The sequence below is a fragment of the Aplidium turbinatum genome, chromosome 5, assembly GCF_918807975.1.
Source record: "Aplidium turbinatum chromosome 5, kaAplTurb1.1, whole genome shotgun sequence".
Taxonomy (NCBI): domain Eukaryota; kingdom Metazoa; phylum Chordata; class Ascidiacea; order Aplousobranchia; family Polyclinidae; genus Aplidium; species Aplidium turbinatum.
Genome location: NC_137476.1, coordinates 7,829,812 through 7,852,374, shown reverse-complemented (window position 1 = coordinate 7,852,374; position 22,563 = coordinate 7,829,812). Strand labels below are relative to the sequence as shown.

Genomic DNA, 22,563 nt, shown 5'->3' with positions numbered 1-22,563 from the left:
GAGTTTTCTTGCTTAGGCTATATATTTTCAACAGAATTTTATTGTTGCAGTACGTGACTTTTAGGCGACGGCTTGTATTTGCTTTCCAAACAAATTTTCTGCACATAAGCACATTGTGGCGCCCGAGAGCTAATTTTCTCTGACGCAACGCGCGTCACTGTGACGTCATGTCGTATTTCAGAATCTTCCTTACCAATCAACAAATACCGCGTACTTTCGGAATGCAGTCTTGTAATTAATCTTTGCATTGTGCCTGAATTGCAGTACCACTGTATCTCAGCGACTAGTGGATCCACCGTTGTATTACGTTAGATAATCGCATGTAGAATTGGCAATGCCTGTGGATGCGCCTCTCCAATTTAAACTAGAGTTCTTTTTAAGCAACTGCAATTATGATCCTTCACTCTATTACTAGAACCAGCTCAGTGGCCGAGTGGTTTCGCCTTTGGCTCTGGTGCTGGTAGATCTGAGATCGATTCCAGGTCGGGTCAAACCGAAGACTTTAAAAACGGTACCGATTGTGTTCTATCCTGCATAGCGCAGTGAGAATGAATCGGGTAATAATGTGATAACATCGTAAACCTGATATAAATTAAAAATGAGCCCTGTCGCTAAAAGACCTTAGCTGTTGTAGAGCGATAATAAATAAAACCATAACATAGCAGTATAGCAGTATCGATCGTCTAGTCTAGTAAAGTCTAGTAATAGATAATAATAATAATAATAGACTTTACTATGCTGTTCGAGACGATTCGAGGATTATTCAACTCAGACTCGCTAATATTCTATTTGTAATCAAGGTGCAGTCGTAAACGAAGTTTCTTTTCCCCAAAGTTGAAGTTCTTTTTGTTGTGATGAAGTTCCTAATGTAGTACACCAGCATGCTAGTATTTCGGTAGTGGGATTGTCAATAGTTCGGTGTTTTCTTTTTGCTATGTTTGGATTTCTGTTCTTCTGGAACTAGCGTCAAGTCAATAAACAACGCAGTCTTGAAGAATTCTATCTTGTGTCGAGTATTATTCCGTCAAGCCAGTCAAAAGATAAGACTGTGAAGAAGACTATCGTGTCCTGGTCATTCCTCGCCAGTTCTGTTCTCGGTTCTGCCCAGGGATGTCGCCGTCAGCACGGACGGCTGCATATGAGCGCGCGTGCTAACTACCGCGTCCGCTACACACATTATCAAATATAAAACATTTAAGTGCTGCATACTGGCACTTCTACAACAGTCTAATCTTTTCAATCGTTGTGATACATTTATTAACAAATGTCTGTTGCCTTCAATTCAATGTCAAGCAATACAAAGTCCATGCTAAAACGATTTTAAGCTGCAACTTTCGTTGACCCTTTGCAACCTTTCACCTGAGTACGGTGAAATAAAAAATTCTTGATTTCATTATCCTTTCTGTTCACACTATCACTACCACACTGTAAAAGTTGAAAGAAAGCGTATAAGCAACTCCAAAAAACTGCCTTAAATGATAAATAATAAGCTATCCTGCTAAAAAAGAGGAAATAGCTATAATACTAATGTGTCTGCGTTAAAACAGTGCTGTATCCATTACAAACACGCATTGCTGAGGGCTTTACAATGCAAATAGTTTACTTTTACATTAAGAAAGTGAGGAGAACTGAAATAAGCCACAAAGTGGAAAAAACACAATTTGCTTTAAAAAAATGTTATTTGATATGGCGTTTTTAAACTTGCAACTTATTTAAAGTTGTAAGCATTTAAGAGTAGGCTATGAAGAGGCTACCCTGATTTTTATGTTTCTACCATGTAGGAACAAACAAAAATGTTTTCTGAATTTTAGTTACACGTCAAAGGAACTCGTTTGGAACTACATTGTAAACGCCTCACCGATATTAGGGACAGCGAATAGTGTTGCCAGAGTAGCAGCAAAAACAAACAAAGAAAAGAACCACAGAAGCATCTTGTCCAACACTCGAGAAGCAAATTGCCATTCTCTTAAAATTTCATTATGAATCTTTTCTTCTTTTAGTTTTCTGTTGATTCTATTCAATGTTTCCATAATATCTTGAAGAAAGATCTTCTCTTCTTCCATAAAGTCTAAAAAGAATAAAAAAATACCGTAAATAAAAAAGTTTGAAATTCCTGACGGATCATTCCAATACAATTGGCCTAAGCTTAAAAGTAAAAAAATATCTATTTACTTAACACACAGGGCCGTTGACAGGATTTCCCGAGCCCGGTACCAATTTATTTTCGGGCCCCCTTTGTCGACAATGTTATGAATATAAAGATTGTGTACAAACTTTTATGGATGTCGTTTAAGCATGGTCGTTTACAAATCTTGCACAATCTTAAAATTTCTTGAACCGCAAAATTTACTATCTCTATCTACAATACTAGTATTACTTCCCGATTACATTGATGTTTCACTGGTCATTCCAAGCTCACCAGAAGAGAATTTACAGCAAAGGTAGTGCCCAGCCAGCAAGCACATATGGGCCCCACATGGGGACCCATATGGGCTGATGTACGGGCCCCATGTGAGCTGCCCATACGGGGCCCATACACATTGTGTCCGCGAGCATCACATTGAGCCAGTACGGGCTGCCCACATTCATTTATGAGTTTCATGTGGGTTGCTCACATTCAACTCACATATTAATGTGGGCAGCCCATATGTAACCCATAAATCTAATATGGGCTGCCCATATGTAACCCATAAATCTAATATGGGCTGCCCATATGTAAGCCATAAATCTAATATGGGCTGCTCATATGTAACCCATAAATCTAATATGGGCTGCACATATGTAACCCATAAATCTAATATGGGCTGCCCAGTGCCCATTTTGATTTGGGAAAGGTGTTTATGGGCCTTGGTCTAACATTTGCTGATTGCTGCTATCTGAAAAGAGGTTTTGGTCTAATTTTTAGTGCAGAAATAGGGATAGCAATCTTCTTACCTACACCATTTCAGTTTTTGAGTTTGAACAAACATTAGCCTGTTCATTTTGAAATTCGTGTTTCGGGTAATATTCGTGGTTAGGGAAATCACTATAAGTTACTAGACTTAATTCTTATTTTATTGTTTGGTGGCTGAAGTAGCTATTTTACCACCAGACAACTGAAGTGGGCCCGGTATCCAGAGGGAGGCCGGTACTTTACCATCTGACGGCTGTTTTAACCTCTGATGGCAATTCCTTTAGATCTGCTTATATTAGGATCTTGATTATGTTTGAAGTCGCGGGAAATTTTTTAAACCCAGGCCCCTTAAATATTTAGGGCCCAGCTCCAAAAGTACCACCTAGACTCCCCTGTCAACGCCCCTGTTAACACATGCAATGTCCTCTTCTGTAAACAAAATAAACGAATCATTGACTTTGGCATGATCCTGTATTTAAACGTTTCAACATTTTACAAACTTTGATTTTAGCTTATATATTTTCCAATTTCCACCATGAGTTCAATTTTAGTTAAAGCGACATCACTGCAAAAGCTTAATTATTTTGAAATACGACAAGCCATGTTATAAGACAAAATAGAATATTGCGGCATTTACAATAAAAAAATACCAAATAACCATACCTTCGTTATTTCCAGTGGGTTTGCAAATGCATGTATCTTTCCCCTCTGACTTCGTATTGTAAACTTTTTTATTCAAAAATTCATCGGTCGTTTCAAAACAACCTGAAAAGTAATTACTATAGGCTACTGTAACCTAGAATCAAGAGACTATGAACTCATGTATTATACATAAGCCTACCACAGTGTTTGCCAAGTCAATAACATGCTTTTTCAGAAAAGTTTCTATGACAAGTGTTTGAAAATGTTTGTCTGATAGCTTATTGCACTTCGTTGCTTGAAAATTAATACGTCTCATGATATGATCAAATAACTGTATTTTTAAAAAGTAGGCTAAAAATAATTAAGTTATTTGATTGTTATCTAAACTCTAATTAAAACTTTTGAATAATTGATTAGGCTATTCTCATTTAAAAAATAAACTTTAGTTAATTTTCTTACTAATAACTTTGAAACTTAAATGTTTAAACAATTATTCTGCAATTCTATGACGGGAGTTTAATTTATTGTTTTTGAAAAATTGGTTGTCCTTATCTATTATGTTGTAGGCGCTCATCTTAGCATTCTTTCAAACAGAATGTTTATTAGTTTCAAACAGAATGTACTTAGCTCTCATTGTACTTACCAGAACATCCATGATCGTGTTTTCTCTTTTCGGAACCGCTGCTTCGTCCATTGCTATCAGATTTAGGAATATATCGATTTTACGGCAGTAATAGTTTTATTTTTTTATAGCTCATTTTATTGAAAATCACAAACTTTTGTGAAAGTTTGCATAAAAAAATAACTTTGATTAAAAATATTACAAAATACGACGTTCGCTACAGTACTGTAGGCTTCACTTACATCAAACACTAAATAGTCTAAGAGTGTTACCCGAAAATAGCTGAAGTGGTTTGACTTTGGTTAACTTGTTCGTTGGAGGTTGTGTCGTTAGGTAACTGGGGTGTGGTCAGACTGTTTGTAATCTTAGTTAAATACTGTGAATAAAAGGCTTTAATTACTAAAAATCATCGAAAGCAAATCGTACGTCTATCATAGGGGAGATGATTTTGTGTAAAATTTCAACGGAGCAGCCTACTAAAATTCACCATTTTTATTTGACCAACTATAGGCCTACTCATTGTAGGCTACTGTAAAACAAATATGCTTAGCCAAAAAGGTAACGGACCCCCAAATTTATCCTGAGCCCTGGACTAAAAGCACAAGGCTTTCATAAATTTGTGTTTCCAAATTTACCTGGATAGTTTTCTTTGAAGGTAGACGTGGTGATTCTGTAGCAGCACAGGAATCCAAGTGAACCTCGACGTATTTAGTGTGACTTGCGAAAGAAGCCTTTGAAGCTGCAGTACAAATTTATTTTAATGCAAAAGTAGGCTACTGATATGCAGTGATGAGCATTATCGGCGATAATTTACTGGCGATAATTATCGGCGATAAATTTTTATCGCCTATCGTTATCGCTCAATTATTTTTTCAGTTATCGTTAATCGTTATCGCCAAAGGCAATATTTGATTATCGCCGATAAATTTTATTTCGGATCAACACACAAGTGGAAAGACCATGAAAAGTAATATTTTTACTAGCCACCTAGTTAATGAAACTAAAATTGAAACCAGTTTTCCGTCAGTACCTGAAGTGTGTGTGCACAGATCGTTGTCAGGGGAGAGGGCACGCCCTTCTTGTGTTTTTTTTCTCGTTGGAAATATAAGTTTTTAGTAATTGTCGTAAAAAAATAAAATCTCTCTCGTCAAAACATGAAACTTAGGCTACTGTTTTAAGTGCATTATATCTTTAGATGAGTAGATTAACTAAAATTGCAAGAACTTACTTTGAGACGTGAGGTTACGCCACAAACTCAGTTTAAAAGACAAAATTCACACACAATAACAACACAAGATCGGTTATAGACTGTAAGATCGATTTTTTTCTAGCTTGACGATATAACTTTAATCCAAAAATAATAACCAAATGCGTAAATGCCATAAAAAAAGCCGTCCTATATATAGGACGCTAGGCAAATCCGTTATCAAATTTCACAAGTTTCTTGTGCGTAATGCGTAAGCGTTATTACGTTTTACTTATCGCTCAAAGTGATAAATGTCTTGTTCATGTCTTGTCGTCATTATTGTCATCGAGCATTTTATTGAAATGAAAGTTCAAAAAATATGAAGATGAAAATTAGCAAAGTAACACAACATCACTGAAACAAGTCATTGCGGAATATGATATTGCTTGAAGCATTTGACATGCAGACCGACATCACATTTTTTGCATCTTGTAGTAGTTTTTGCATGACAATAGGCGCATCGAGTTGCGTGGTAAAATTATGCTAAATACAGTATAACCTTTCTCATTTACTGTACCTATGCGACATAGCCTACCTCAATCAAATATTTTTATTCCCACTAATACAGTGCCTACATTGTAATTCTTATCTCAACAACTCAGCGTTCTGCCATTGCTTTAATGATGGTGTTCACAAAGAAAACAAAAAAAATTATCTGAAATTATCAGTAAATTACGATAATTATGTTATTGTTCTAAAACAAACACGGCTAATTTGACAAGCTTGATGGATTTCACAGTATGCACATTGTTACTACCAATAACGCTTAAGATTACTGATAAATTTTCAAGCATTTTGCGTTTTTTGGAATTTTTTCAATTATTGCTGACTTTGCTGTAAACAGCCCTTTTAAGCAGAAAGCAAAATACAAAGTTTGGAAATTTTTATGGTATTTTCATTTGATTTGATTATTTTGCCTGCTGCACGTAAGCGGCAGTGTAACTCAATTGATAAAAGCATCCAACTGCATGGTATCTGAAGGTATAATTATAAGCACGGCGGTTAACCTCAGTGGTTTGATTCTGGATCAAGAGGTTGAAGATTCGATACCCACTGCCGCTGTTGCGATTCTATTCATGCACAACTTACAAAAAGTTTTGTCCCTTTACAGTATATTATGTTCGATTTTTCGTCATGTTGATGAAAACAGTTCGTGCTGCATGGGATGGGGCAGCGCTAATCAGGAAAAAAAAAAGATCGTTTTCGGACATTATCGGCGATAATTTTATCGTTTATCGTTATCGCTTTAGGCATTTTTCGTTTATCGATTATCGTTATCGCTTAACTGAAAAATGAGTTATCGGGCCCAACACTGCTGATATGCGACTAAATTCCTGAAGAGTTGAAACCAAAATTAGAAAACCAATGATGCACGATACACGACAATAATCTGGCTTTCCACCACCTGCCCTGAAACCAGGGCCTGAAACTTAAACAATCATGTCCCATACGAAAAAAGAAACAGACTCTCGTCGAGGTTTCAAAGTTGGGCTACAGCATCCAATGAACAGGAATAACAAGAATAAAAATGCTGTAAGCCTATAAAGAAGGCTACAACGCTTTTTTGGTGAAAACTAAATTTTACAGCTTGTTCAACTGATAATTTCCATGCCGATTTTTGAGCACTGACGAAATCTCCATAACCTGAGTAGCCGATCCTATTTCAAATGTTTCCAAAGAAAATAGGCTACATGGATGCAATTCTACAATAATTTTATTCAAGTCGACCTTCAGCAACAGATAAATAATGCTACACAGGGCCGTTGAGTGAAACATTATGACGTTACTAATTGAGAATCTAGGGCCTTAAGTAAAGACACGACTAAACGGACACTGCATCCAACGAATATGACGTGGTTTCTTCAAGCTCTCTGGCCCTTTAGAATGGTTACAGGCCCCTAAAATCATCCGTGGCCCGGGTCCAAATGTGTCCCCTGGACCCCCCCCTATCAACGCTACTGGCTATTTATTTGTGTGCCAATGCGTGCTGTGGAGGGTTTCTTAACTTTTTTAACAGTAAACAGGTTTTGACACTAACTCCCTTAAACTATTGTAACATCCGACTTCCACGCTATAGTGCATGATGTTTGATTCACTTTGGGCATTTGGAAATACTTTAATAAATTTATAAATGTTAAGTATCTCCAAAAGTCGGTTCCAACACCCCCGACTGAGAAATGCTGATGTCAAGCATGAGAAAGAATGATTTGCAAGATTAAGATTGCGATGATTACCTTGGACAGCCTAATATAAATCGACGACGTAATCAAAATGGTAAAGTCACCTCAAATTATATTGAGCACCCACAAGTTTCTTGACTTACCGGGTTCACCTTTATGTTGTTTTATTTGATGGTTTTCTTTCAGTTTATTTCGATTGCTGTTTACATAACTTGCATTGGCTTCCTTATACGTGGTTGGACGATATGGATTCATATGCAACCACTTAGGCGCAGTATAGAGGAAAAACTTTTTGAGCTGCAACAAAAATAATGCCTCCGTTAGGCTCAACCCCCAAGGCATGTTTTGGAATCAATAATTGTTTATGAGGATACCAATTTAAAACTGGAAGTTTAATTACAATTGTTTCAAAATTTAAATTGCTAACGAAACTAAATGGCTTGAATTTCGAAACACATTTCCTTGCTAAGTTTTTTGTTTTCAAAATGAAACGAAAAAGAAATAAAAAAAATGTTGCTACGAAACGAAGCAAGTATTTTATAAGTTGAAAAATAATTCCCCCCTGACATGTTGTTTGCCTTGTGGCCGTGCTAACTGCAGACATTGAGATATATAACCTACTATATGATCTACTATATTCAGGTACGTTTTAAATTTAAACCTTTCAAGGTTTTGCCAGCTTTTCCCGTTCCTTGACGTGCTGATAGGTCTTTGACGTGTCGTGTTCAATAGTAATTGAACGAGAAGGCAAGAAAGCCAATCTTTGTGTCCACCTTCAGGCATGCCTGTAAGTGTCTTGCCAAAAACGCAGCCGTATGCATAAGTTTTTAAGTGGAGTCGAACCTGTGCCCGTTCGAGTGCCTTACGAGAGTTTTAACCACTCGACTATGCAGCTGACAAGTGTAGCTGTCATTAAAATACTGCCAGATACTACACTAAAAACGGTAGATTCGTTACTAACTTACTTTTGGGGGAAGCTTCCCGTCTATCTCTGGTGACGTGTAATAGAAGGAGAGCACAAGAACAGTTCCCCCCACTGAAGCGCATACAGTTACCAAGCTGCAAGCGAAGTACTTGCCTAAAAAAAGTTCCAAGCAGATTATCTCATGAGAATACCTAGTCTGAAGAAGCTATGTCACTTGACAAAAATGAATGCAGTTTCCAATAGGGTTTAGTCACATTTTTTTTATTTGTAGATAAGCATTAAACAAAGTCTAGATTTTAATTCAGCACAGGTAAAAAAAATTTTTGCAGATTTCTCAACAGGGCGTGTAAATGTTTATGTCAGACAATAAACAAACAACGTTTGCAAAATTGGCAGAGTTAACTTTGGAAGAGGCCTTTTTAATTTAAACAGTACTTTCTTTGGAGCCGAGCCAGAATCCCTGGACTACAACTCAGTAACACCAAAATTTCGACTTCTATGTTACACTATTATGAAAGCTATGAAGTCGGAGAAAAAATAATCGGCTCTGAAGTTCTCTAGCTAATAACACATTTTCTTATCCAAAACAGCCAGGAATTTTTATTTCCTTGAACATGTGGTTAGATACACCCTTCATTAAAAAACAGGTAGAATACATTCTTGTAACCGAAGTAGGCTACAGTTGTTTTAAATAAACTCAGCATTGCAACTTTGCATGGGCTTTAGTTGAGTAACTAGATAGGCATAAGAAACTTGAAAAGCCTACTTATTATCGGGATCGCGTCGGAGGTTGGAGGCATTGTTTCAATTATGAGAAGCATGAAAACAATTTGTGCCAGAAGAACAGTGATTGCTGCAAAACAGAAAGTTATTAATTTTTTATGAACTAGGGGAAGGGAAGGTAATTTGATACACTTTTAACATTTTTGCCTGTCAACTGAAAATTACGTGACACAAACTATTGATTTTAACCTGAAATGAAAGCCTGATCCCTTACACACTTTTTAAAAACATTTTCACTTTTCTATTTTTGTTACTTTTTTTTTAATTGAAATTTTAAAAACGTCACTCAAATGTATCAATTTACCTTCCACGGAAGGTAAATTGATACACCCGGAAGGTAATTTGATACAGTAAAACTAATACAGAAATCCCCTTTGACAGCAAAGCAATAAATGAAAATTTATTATGTGGTTGGCGTGCTTGGGTGCAAGGACGACTGTTGAAGCCCATGTGTGCGGCAAAGCTTCTGCAGCGGAATGGACATGGGAAGGATCATTGGCTAGAGTTCTTATTCAAGGGGGGAGCATTGCGCTTTTCTCATTTTTTGACAGCAGACAGCGTGTAGGCTTACAAAAGGCTATATAATAGTTGTTTCTCAAAGTAGCAGGTCTTGTTAATAAAGAATAACTTATTAAAATCAACTAGATCAATGACAACATTTACTACAGTCACAAAAAAGAATTTAATATACTGTATCAATTTACCTTCTCCACATGTATCAATTTACCTTTTTCAAAAAAAGTTATAAAATTCTGATTTTTGTATGCTCGGATGCACATTGCAGAAAAAACGTGACATGCCCTTGAAGCCTTATCAATGAACTGTCAAATGAGTTTGGTTTCATCTTTGAGAAACTTTTCTTTAATTTTCCAGACGAAAATAATCATGAGTTAAAAATTTTACGAAAATACTCAAAAAACACATTTTTGCAATTTTATGCCATAAAAGCACGAATTAGCTGCATGGTGCAATTTTTGTAGGCATTATTTTCACAGATCTTCCACCTAATAATAATATTTTTGACTAATATTATTTGTACACTTCTGTAGGGGGGGTGTATCAAATTACCTTCCGTATCAAATTACCTTCCCTTCCCCTACACTTTGCTGTTTGCATCTTTGCGTGGTTTTGACATTTAACGAACACTATCATCGAACGTGGCACATAGTTTGCCAAAAATGTCAAAGATTTTGTCTAATTTCTTGCAGGAGGAAAACAATAAACAAATTAAACAGCGATTTCTTCATGCAGAATAGCCTACCCCACAGCATTTCAAGCATAGAACAAGTCGTTATTATTTATGACTATTCTATAATCAGGCCTATACAAACGATCGATTTCATTTCGAATTGACTAACTATCAGCAAGTGCCAGGTAAAGTTAGGTTTTATATTTTTTAGTTTGTAAATTTGCCATAATAATAATTTTCCAGCGGGTTTAATTGTGTAAGCGTATGCAGCAAAATATAAAGTTTTCAATGTCATTCTTGGAAGTGTGTATGGTACATGTTACAAGTGCACATCAACATTGAACTCTACAAAGCACGTAGTCTTTCCATCAATCGATTTGCCCAGCACATCAATTTTTTCAGCCTGACTTGAATTTGAAGTTTTAAAGTGTCTGAACCAGCACAGGTTTAATTTGATTACAAAAGATCAGCAGTTTCTACTTTTCAAACTAGATAGGTTGTTCACTTACTACTTATACTATATCACTGAGCTTGTTTCTCAGCTAAAAAAAATCCGTCTTTTTGCGTTGGCCCCCTATTTGCAGACAATCAATGAACGTAAAAACGGAAGAACTTTGCTGGCTAGACATGGACATAGCTAGGGTACTTTAGCCAAAAGTAATAAATTCTCATTAAAAGTTTTTCTTGTTTTTAAAGTGAAAGATGTCTTAAACTCCAGTAGGCATTTAAAGGGATTCTTCGGCCACAATTATATTTAACTTTTAAAAACTTTTTTGTCTTTCCCTAGTTGATTGTCCGGTCACTCCACCAGATGATGGTGGTCGTTCGTTGGGAACGCTACAACTTTGTTATAAATTAAGCAGTAGCCTACGTTTGAAACAATTTTTGTTGTCAATATGCTGATAACAAGCTGTACTGTCAAAAATTAAATGAGGCTGTTCACCATACATTTAGTTAAATATCATGATATATGTTCTTCTGGTGCTAGCTCAGCTTAATTTGCACCAGAATAACTTATATAATTGCATAAAAGATAAACTCCAGTTTTTGTACATAAAGTATGTATAGAAGTGAGTAGTTTTATTTGATTGCTATTCGAATTCTTACCGAAAACAGAAGAATCAAAAAATTACAGAAAGTGCTCTTAAACAATAGCCCACTAATATTCAACGTAAACTACAGGGGTTGGTGATTTGTAGAAATAATCCAGAGAGAGAGAAAAGTTTTGTTAACTTTAGAAGTTTAAATAATTAATCTGAAACAAGATTGTAAAAATAAAAACTTTTAAAAAAAGTTTAAGGTCTTATTTCATTTAAAGAAAAATGAGGGATGTACCAGCAAACATTTATTGGATTGGCCCACGATACAGAATCTTATGTAATTGTTTGTAAAACTTACGATTGTTTACAAACTTACAAAACCTGCAATTGCACAGTAGTTTAAACGAATATCGAAGCACAAAATCTTACCAAGAGTAATTTTTTCTGCTGCCTCCGCTGGTAAAAAGAATGTGAGAAGAGTTAGAATGGAGTTGAGGATGCAAGGGAGAATGAGGTTGAACACATAGAACATGGTGCGTCTTCGAAGCACCATTGTGATGGTGACGTCTACAAATCGCTCTGGGCAGCAACGATATCTAAAAATCATACTGGAGTCATAGTCATTTCAGAAACTATTATATTATTATCATCATTTCTTTAAAAGTTGCATAGTCGGAGGCTGCTAGCTTTGATCCAACTTCACAACCTTGATTACAACCACATAAGCATACTGTACGTTTGATAAAATCTAATACAACTTAGCCTACTTTGAAATCTGCAATAGTTATGACTGTGTCATTTAAAGCCGCAAGCTGGAAGTAACTCAAAAGTTACTTTTAAGAAACATAGTTGTAGCCAGTAGAAGTTTTAAGTAAGCAGTTTAATAAGGTAACGAAAGTATGGCGGAATCGATTTAAAAGTGAGATCATAGCCTACTATTTGTAGGCCTATTGAAATAGAGATATTAGATCATGGGAATGCAAAAGTAGGCCTAAATTCACTGTTGGCTTACTTTTCGTTTTCGAAACCCACACCCCCTTTCCTAATAGCTCATACTTCACTTTCTTCCTTGTTAATTCTTATTGTCATTTGTTATGGTTTACCTTACCTGTATCCGCCTTACTAAAACGATTAAATTTTTTTGATTTTCAAAATCATATACTTTTTACGAGATACTGCATGTAAGAGTAGTGAAATTGGTTTTTAGCTAATTTAAGATTTCTTGTTGAAAGCAAGTTTGTAGCCTAGAGTAAAATAGTATCAAATTGACTCTTCTAATGTTGCTGGAAAAGCGGAGCTGCTTGTCCCGTAATGCAATGTCCCTATCCCAATGACATCTTAACTGTTTGGTGCAAAGAGCGCAGCACTTACACTGTAACTCGTTTCAGCAGCGGTTTTGAATACTTTCTTAGTCGACCAATGCAATGAAATGTAATACTATTTTAGAATTAACTTACTTATGAGAATTTCTTTGTGCAGTTACTTCTACTAATTTCCATTCTCCGCTTTCCGTGTATTCCGTCGCATCTGTTCCTCCTCCAGGTTGCAGACGAAGATCAACCTGTAGGTACATCCAAAGAGCTAGTTTGCTAAAAAAAAACTTTGCAGGAACCAGTTACATAATTAAGCACGGTAGTCAAAATACTTCATTATTTTTCAGGTTACTATAAGACCGTAGAGAGAAGCCAACCGTACGTATATCTATAACTTTTACCTGCTGTTGATGGTAAGACCATACTCCAAACTTCAATGTGCACTTCTGTTCGTCAAATGGAAAATGACTCACATCTATTTTGCAGGTGGATCGAAAAATACCTTCAAAAATATCACTGTGCAATTGAATAGATATGAAGTTAATGGTTTAGACTTTAGATCATACTTTATTTGTAAACTTGTAACAGCATGAAATTATGTAATTGGTCAAGTCAAGTAGGCTACTGTATTTTACTTGAAGTAGCCAACGGTAAGAGAGTTCTTATAAATTTCTGCTTGAAACCTGTTTCCAAGAAGTCCGAAATTTATCATCAATGCTTAAAAGCTCAGGTTAAGCAAAAAAGTAGAGGAGATTATTTCTTGAGTCCCCATAACAAGTTATATCAAGTCAAGTCAATTTATTTTGTTTCAATAGCGCCACATATAAGTTATAAATAAACAAGCAGAGTAAATAAAACGTAAAAACAATGCATTGTAAGTTACAGCTGTTAGTAATAATATGGCGTAGTCAGGATGGTAGCGAAAGACCATAAGCGGCTATCTAGACAGCCACCACCCTATAACAATAAATCAAACTACTCATTTATGCACACACATGTGTGCAGAGGCAGGCACACTACTTCTATAAATAAAAAGGGTTTAACCACTAACACAAAAAACTGCTATTATAACATTCGCCAAAGTTTTACTAAAACATAACAGGGAAAAAAACGTAGCCTATAGGCCACCATCAAAATGTAACAATTATTATGCAAAACAGACATAAATAGGATGATTTGGTACTGCTGTAGATGACAAAATTTAAGAAGAACGATAATATTGAGAAAAGTAGTCCTGTACCGACTGCTGTCTCACATTCGTGCACCAACAGCACATTCTGCAGTGCAGTCCAGCGTTCTCATAATTCAACTGTTTAGCCTACTTTCAAGTTTTAATTTATTAGCATTACGCCTGGCAGCACTCGCGGAATGATACATTTTTGACGTCACATCGTGTATAAAGTAGGATCGCGTATCAATCATATTCCTTTTTTCAAATTGATATAATTTGGCGTGCCTGTGCTTGTCTTGGCAATCTGGGTGCATCGACATATGTTGGGTAATCAATAAAGAAATCCTTTTGAAGAGCAATCATAGTGCCCAATAAATGTATTCAGATAGTTAAGATGACTCATTCTGTTACAGTCCTTTGCATTATAAGGTGTGCATATCCATGTACGAGTTGGTCTTTGACATTTTTTTTAAAGCGATGGAACATTAAATCTTTTATGTCGTGTGAAATGTTACTCCACACTTGTACACACAAGAAATGGAGTGTTTTTTTGCCAAAGTTTGTCTCAAATCTGGGTAGAAAAAAATCCGTATTTGGCTTTATGTTTGGTACCATATTGATGTACGTCATCAAACTTAACGAAGTAGCCAGAGAAACAAGCTGGCAATAAACTGTTTTCATATTTAAAAATGAACTGGTGCATATGCCAGCTTTGCAAGATCACCTACTTTTCAGCTTTGCTGTTGACCCCAAAAGAACTTGTTCTTAAATGAAGAATTATTCTGGTAGAATGATCTCCAACGTTTGCTTTAATGTTTACAAATAACATTGTGACTTTTTCTCTTCATACCTGGAGGCATATGGAGACAGTTTCCATGGTAATCTACGACCACAGATGTGTGCGTTGTAGCATCAAATTTATCTTCAGCGCTGTTGTACAGCAAGATGTCTGGCGTCCAGATTCTGGAAGAATAAAACCAACTTTTGATGTTTTAATCAAAAAATGAATAAAAAAATATCAGTAGCTCCATACAAAGTGAAAATTACATAACTTTTAACTTTTTTTTATTTGTTCAAAGAAAATGTTTAAAAAGACATCGTAAACTGCAGACAAATGAGACATTCGCCAATTTTAGATTGCTGCAAAGTTATAGATGAAATGATGGTTTTCAAGGATGATTAACACGCCCAATGAGAATCGTTTTAATTTTGAATTTCAGTAAAATTTAATTTTCCCGCCAATTAGAAGGTGTGATTTTTTTTAGAAAATTACGGGGGAACAACTTATCTGAAATATTTAAGGACAAGGAAGAGTTTTTTTTTCATGGGACATGTAGCCTAATAGGAATACTATTTATTTATTTAAAACCGTCGATGCCTAAGTCCGGCAAGGCAGTTGAAGAAAAAGATGCTTTTAAAATCTTACTTGTTGTAGGGAATCCTAGTCTTGTTTATGTGGCCGTAATCCTCAGGGTTCCACCTCCACAAATAGTTGTTCCATTGCAAGTCTAGCCAAGCACTTGTTGTTATTATTTGATTTTTTTCGTCCTACAACGTAAATAAATTGATTTGTTATAGAAACAAAAAATTTCTTCACTATCATATAAATCTCTTTGACAGTTTAATCTGTGGAACAGTTGTTCCCAAATTTTATGCAGCTATATGAACTTCTTACAAAGGCTTTGCAAGCCTATGCGCCAATCAATTTGAGTGTTCATTTTGCAAAGTTATTCTTAAAATTAATCGAAATTAATAAAGGTATATGAAAAACAGAGAAGAATGGTTAACTTAGGTTCCCATGTTTATAGTAAGATTTTGTCAAAGTCGTATACCAAGTTGTTTATTACCGATAGCGATAGCAACACATTTTTCATAAGTGTTTGGCTTTTTTTTTTTTTTTTTTTTTATAGAAGACTTTTACTTGTGAAATGTGCTCGGCCGCGCTTCTATGCGGGTGCACTGACAATGTCTGCTTTGTATAGCCCTGAGAAGCAACGCATATCTGCGATGGATAGGCTACAGTGCTTTACAAAAGACTCATTATTATTCAAAATTAACTTTTGCAGCAATAAGTTCTTTAAGTTAAAAATCGCAATTTCTTTTTGTTTGGAAAGTCCTGGATTTTTTTTTGTGAAACTAGGAAATGAGAAATCAGACAGTTTCTCGGAATCACGAGAACTCTCGTAGTTATCCCAGATGCAGGGCGGTGATCTTACTTTAGTAAAAATAAGCAAAAAGAGTGGGAAAAAGGTAACTTTACGATTTGTAGAAACATATCTTACAACATCCACTAGCTGCTGAAGAGCAAACTTGACGTAAACCTCAACTGGCATGCGATGGTCCTCCACTGGTCTTTCGAATATGGAATAATTACCAAGAACGTCATTAAGAAGCTGTTTTTCAAATAAATCTCCACTACCTGCAAATATGACGAAAGCACTTTTCAATACTATAGAGACAGCCATTGCAGCAGTCTAATTCGTAGGCCCCTATACATTTTTGCATACATTCTTCTACTGCATTTTACAACTCATATGCAGATAAGCATAGTCTATAGCAGGGCTTTCCAAACTGGAGGTTGCGACCCCACAAAAGGTAGCAAACTTCTGGGGTCGCAGAGATAATACCAATTTTCCACAAAGTACTTGTATATTAACATTTTTGCGCAAGATGATGAGAAAGTTATTAGGCTAACTTTGTTAAGAGTCGCGCACTCAATACCGGTATGTTTGTAAATTTATGTGGTGAAATGGAATCGGAGTTTAAAATTATTTTACTGCATTGTGAAGTAAGGTAGCTTTCAAAAGCCACAACTTTAAAATGGCCATGTTGAAAATTGAAGTCGTGATTTTTCTAACGGAAAAAATTCAGACTTGGTACACCACTTTTGCAATGACAACTGGTTTTTGAAATTATGTTATTTGACAGATTTGCTAGAAAAACTAAACAAACTAAAATTGTCTCTCTAATGAGAAGACATTAAAGTTGAAAATGTTTTTGTTTTTTTGTCGTATCCAGGCTTACACCCGGTGGTTGAAGATTTAGATTAAGTGGACGGGAAGGCAAGGAAACCAATATTCGTGTCCACCTTCAGGCATGATTTATTTGCAATGTTCTCGAAGAGTTTTTGGTAGGGATATTGGACTTAGTGTCTAGGTATCCCTGGTTTTTGGTTAGCAATGATGTGAAGTCAAACGTTATTAAGCCTCTGGTTATCGACCATTTATCAAATCTATTGACACAGTTTCAGAAGTATTTTTTTTTCTCCAGAATTGGACAATAACAATGCAGCCTACCGAGCACTTCTCTCTCAAATCCCAAGAAAAACTTGGTGATCCATCATCTGACTTAAATTTTCTGGAACAAATCTTGACACTTTTTGGCTTAACGCTAGAGCGAAATATTTATAATCATATCTTACTCAGCAGTATCCGAACTCCTGACTTTTGTCTCCACGTATCTGTGCAACAGTGCAAGTTAGGATCTTCAACATTAACGGCAATCAAAACAAAATACCGTGCCAGCAAAATTGAAACCGCCTTGAAACCAGCATCAACAAACGATTGAACTTGCTTTGTAGCAGAAAGCAGTCGCATCCATCATATAGAATAAATGTGTTTGCTTTTTGGTTTTGTTTCCCGTAGACTACGTGTAATATAATAGGCATCGAGTACCGGCAGCTTGTTTTTAGTTTTTGTTCCAATTAAGCCTTTTCATAAATATAAAAAATGTATATTTTGCTCTGTTTATCAGTTTAACCGTCAAGGGCTGCGAAAAAGTTTAGAAGATTTGAAAGTGTCGCTAGGCAAAAAGTTTGGGAAGCCCTGGTCTGTAGCCTAAGGCTCTACAAGCTTAACTATAGCCTACCGAATACAAACATTTTGATGAAGAAAGTGAATTATACATGATCAGAGAGGACGTGCTTGATATGGGATTTGTTGTCAAAGTAGGCCTGATCATAATCGAATAGTTGGCCAAAAAAATGGTAAGCACAAATGCGTTAACTCAGTGGTTCTCAACTGGGGTCCTCAGATCTCCAAAGGGTCCGCGAAATGTTTTCAGAGTGTCCGCGAAAGTTTTTAAAATTGAGCATGATTGATCTTTTAAATCTGTCGCTTCGAAACTTATGAAACATTTGTTTCTATTAAAAAGGTAAAGGTGGTCCCATACTTGATTAAAGTGTTGGGTGTGAGAAGATAAGATTTTCATTGTGCTAAGCCTTCGGCATTAAGGAGAGTAGGGTGGCCAGTTCCTCTCTTTCGGCAGCCTTTCCTGCAGCAATTATGCCCACCCAATTTATTACACCCTAGGTAGAGGTGAGCGGTGTTTTCAACAACCAGCTGAAGCCGGGAGTCAAACCAGGTTTGTATCATTGGAACGCCAACGCCTTATCCGTTGAACGAAACCCATTGTTTCCATTAGGAGACGCAATATATCAACATTGCTACCTGGAAATGCGACCTGATTTGTCACATTTTGCACATTTTTATTACAGCTACTGGTTTGTAATACAAATTAAATGGCGTTCCAATTAAACAAACCAGGTTTGTATAACTGGGACGCCAACGCCTTATCCGTTGAACGAAACCCACCGCCCAACATCGATTGTTTCCATTAGAAGACGCAATACCTATATCAACATGGCTACCTGAAGATGCGACCTAATTTGTCACATTTTGCACATTTTTACTACAGCTACTGCTAGTGTTTGACTGACATTTTTTGAGATATTTTTACTTTTTGCTATCCCATAATGATATAAAAGATTCTTGTTGCCTTTGGGAAGCAGTAGCAAATGAGAAAAAGTAAGTTGAAAAACGCTCAATCAGACTGTTATTAAAAAATTAACAGTCTGACTAACATCTTCGAAATCAAATCAACTTTGTTTTTCAACATCTGAGGATGTTAAAACCTATTGTGTCATCTGGGGAAAACAGTAAAGAAGGCTAAAAATATAATTTTTAGAAAAATTCATTTACGCAGTCGCCTAAAGTTGGCAAAATCTGAAAAAATCTGCAAAATGTGATTAATCAGGCCGTATCTTTAGGCAGCCATGATACCAAAAATTTAAAAAATTTTTTTAGTGGTTTGCGACAGCTTCAAAGGCACCAAAAGGTTCGCCAAGACAAAATGGTTGAGAACCACTGCTTTAGATTATTGTAAGCTCCTTTAAGTTTCCTAATATAATTAAGAAACGCAAAAGATAGGCTTTATAAGCAGCTGTAGTCTTCATCGATTTGTGTTAACATAGCTTGTGGTTCATCAATAAGCCTATAACACTTTTTATACGCTATAACCAATGTTAAGAAAATACAATATGAAGTTATTGTAGTCTATGTTTTTCTAAAACTTAGGCTTTCTATAAGCTACACTTTCAAATTAAAAACGTAGTTTCACTTACACAGCGGGATCAAGAGTTTGAGCATAAGCCAATAATGTTTTCTACACATTTCAAGCTATAACACCTTCTGAAACATAAGAGCATATTTTAAATGAGACACATTTTATAGGTAGGTCAGTAATTTTTTTTTAAATTAAGATTTGATTCTAACAACTTTAAAAAAAAGCAGCAACAAAAACAAAACACATATGCTTTCCTTTCGTGATCATCCTCATTAACCTACGCTACTACTATCAAATTCTAACAACAAAGTGAAACCCGATCATAAGTAATCCATTGATTAGCCTGCTGCATTGTAGCAGGTGAAAGTTTTTTCCCTCTTGAGTTAGCTATCAAATAATAAGAACGAGTAAGCCTAGTCATACGTTTACTGCAGCGTGTTTTTCTTCTAAAAGAAATTTCAACACTGTCAAGGTTTTAGTAAATTACATCACTTGTTTTTAAAGTGATCTTGTCCATAAATAAATTATGAACGTCAACGACTTTTGGAAAGGAAATGCCAAAATCCTACTCTTGTATTTGAAATGACATTGCAACTGTAAACCATTACATACTTAATTAAAAACAGATAAAAAATTTATAACTGAATTACAAGAGTAAGCTTGTGATTTCTAAATAAAAGAATAAAAAATTATAAAACAAAATAATGTACAAACGAAGGCTTTGTATTTTTTGCGGCTGTGCTGGAATATTACCAAATAACTCATTTCTTTAATTCTGTCTTCATTCTCACTACACTAGCCTATAGGCTACTATGCAGTGACCTACACAGATAGCTTGAGTCTTTCTGTCCAAAGCATCGTTCTCGTTCAGTAGGCTATCATTATTTTCAAGTTCTCCTATCTAAGTATTATCGCATTTTCAGTTTGGAATGCTTTCTTTCTTTTAATTGCCAATGGGGTCAAACCATCAAAACGATATTTCGCACAACCTCTTAAAACAACCCAGACAGCCACATTATGTGATCCAGATCTGGTTCTGATAAAATGGTTGTCTGGAAAAAAGCATAAAATGATAACCAGGCAAAAGGTTAGTGAGAGAGAAAACTTTTATTTTTTCTGTTGCGAGAATAGTAGGCCTACGGTACAACAGGAATAAATTAGCACCATAACAAACTTTGTGGGCTTGGTAGGCTAACTCTCAGACTAGCTGGTTTAGAAAGTTAGGTTATTTTATGTAAGTTTCAGGGAACTATAGGCCTATGCTTTAGGCTACTATATTCTTCCGATTTTAACCTGAATAGATAATTTTGCTTTAGTAAAGACAAGCTGTCTAATTCATTCTCCCTCATTCATACCTCAATAGCCTACATCGTACTTTATAAACATCTGGCTTCTGCAAATAAAGGAATGGATAAATGGTAAAATTAAGCTAATTTTTGTAAATATGAGCCAGAGCAACCTACTTTAATACGGAGAGCTTTTCTACTCAGCTTTTGGACATCGCGTGAATGAAATAAATTTGCTAAATGGGCTGTGGGCTGGGCTGTGGAGTCGGTCGAAAAATATACGAGTCCGACTTCTCGGTTAATAACTGGCCGAATCCGGCCACGTCAACATCCCTGCGACTGCACGACTCCGACAGGGTTGTACTGTAGAATCGGGAGAATAATGCATGACTCCGACTTTTCTGTTTATAACTGACCGACTTCGACTCTGGACACATCAAAATCCCTCGGACTCCACGACTCAGACTCCACAGCCTTACTTTTTTGCAATCACTGTTTTCAATAAATGCATGAAAATAACGAAAATAATTTCATATTTGTCGTTTTAAATACAGTTTGAATACCTTATTATTGTGAAAATGTATGCTAAATAAGTTACAATCATAAACACACATTTCGCTGTATTGATTCATAATTGTGGAGCTGCCCGAGCAACGTAAGACAGAAAAAAATCAGCCAACGCAATGGGAGACCACATCTGTCGCTTTGGGAAGTTGTGCACATAGATGGATGAGATTCAATTAGTTTGATATTTTGTAGCTGGCAAATAAATTAAATGAGGGATTTTATTGATTTTGGAGCAACTGACGATTTGGGCGGTTTCATAAAACTATTTCTCATATTTTAAAATACATATTTAAGATAGGCTACTTGTTCGTTATAGCACAGCATCAGGCTAATACAGGTCGTTTGTATCTACATTTGTGAAGTTAACAATGATCATACAGCTAAAAGCGAAACTCAATCTTTTGTAATAAAAAGATTATTGGTAAGCCCATGGTAAGCCTAAGGCGTAACTCACAGCATGGAAAACACATCGGTGCGGCTGCTGCGTAGGAACTTCATTAGGCCATATAATGTTGCTGTGCTGCTGTCATCTTAAAAGACAATTTTGTTCCGGACTAACAACAATAAAACTTCTGTAAACCATTGACTTACGTGATACTTTCCTCGTGCAAACCGTTGACTTTTATGATTGTCATACTAAATACTATTATATAGTATACAGTAGCGTTGGCAGGGAAGCACAAAGGGTATTTTTGTATCTGAGCTAGGGAGGATGAGCTTCGTAACCTTTTCAAAGAACCCGGAAGCTAAACGAAATTATCTCGTCTTCTTTAAAGTAGCGCGTTTTTCTCAGTAGTTGCCTAATTGAGACACGCAGATTATAGTGGTACAGGTCTGAAATTATCCTCTTAATACTGCCACGCTCATATAGCCTACTGTACACAAAAAACAGCGTTGATAATAATGTTGGCTATTGTCCCACCACAATCGAAGTGCGTTATCAAGAATGGCGTAGGCTAAGTAGTTGGGCTACAAGAAATCAAGAATTACTACAATTAAGAAATTTCAACAGACTGATGACAATTTTCTGCGCACGCCATAGAGCTACATAGCATTTTATTAATTTTATTATGTTTTTTTTGTTCAATCTTTTGATATCATTATTGATTATTATAATTATACCCTGGAGAAAGCTTCTTTGGAAGCTTAATGAAGCTGCTGCTTGCAAGCACTCGGAATACTGGTGAGACTTTGAACCGCTGTTGCAAGTCATTGAGGTCAATTAATCGAATCAATCCACCAATCAAGTCTAAGGCGATGGCACCAGAACATCAAAAATTTATCCCTTGAGTCTTGACTGATGTTGGTGTCACTCTTGTCGGTATCAACGTGGCTTGATGTTAGTCGCAACGGTTGAGTTATT

General features: G+C 36.0%; 1 protein-coding gene across 1 annotated transcript; it reads right to left on the bottom strand.

Moving 5' to 3' along the window:
- Positions 1-1,247: 1,247 nt before the first annotated feature.
- LOC145770899 (acetylcholine receptor subunit alpha-type acr-16-like) lies at positions 1,248-17,102 on the bottom strand. Its single transcript, XM_082582642.1, has 13 exons — positions 17,093-17,102; positions 16,287-16,423; positions 15,431-15,552; positions 14,855-14,967; positions 13,235-13,335; positions 12,978-13,081; positions 11,950-12,116; positions 9,275-9,361; positions 8,549-8,661; positions 7,727-7,880; positions 4,179-4,231; positions 3,557-3,689; positions 1,248-2,068 (listed from the first exon to the last, which is right to left on the bottom strand). The coding sequence occupies exons 1-13, from the start codon at positions 17,100-17,102 to the stop codon at positions 1,839-1,841; spliced, it is 1,524 nt and encodes a 507-aa protein (XP_082438768.1). The 3' UTR covers positions 1,248-1,838.
- Positions 17,103-22,563: the final 5,461 nt, after the last annotated feature.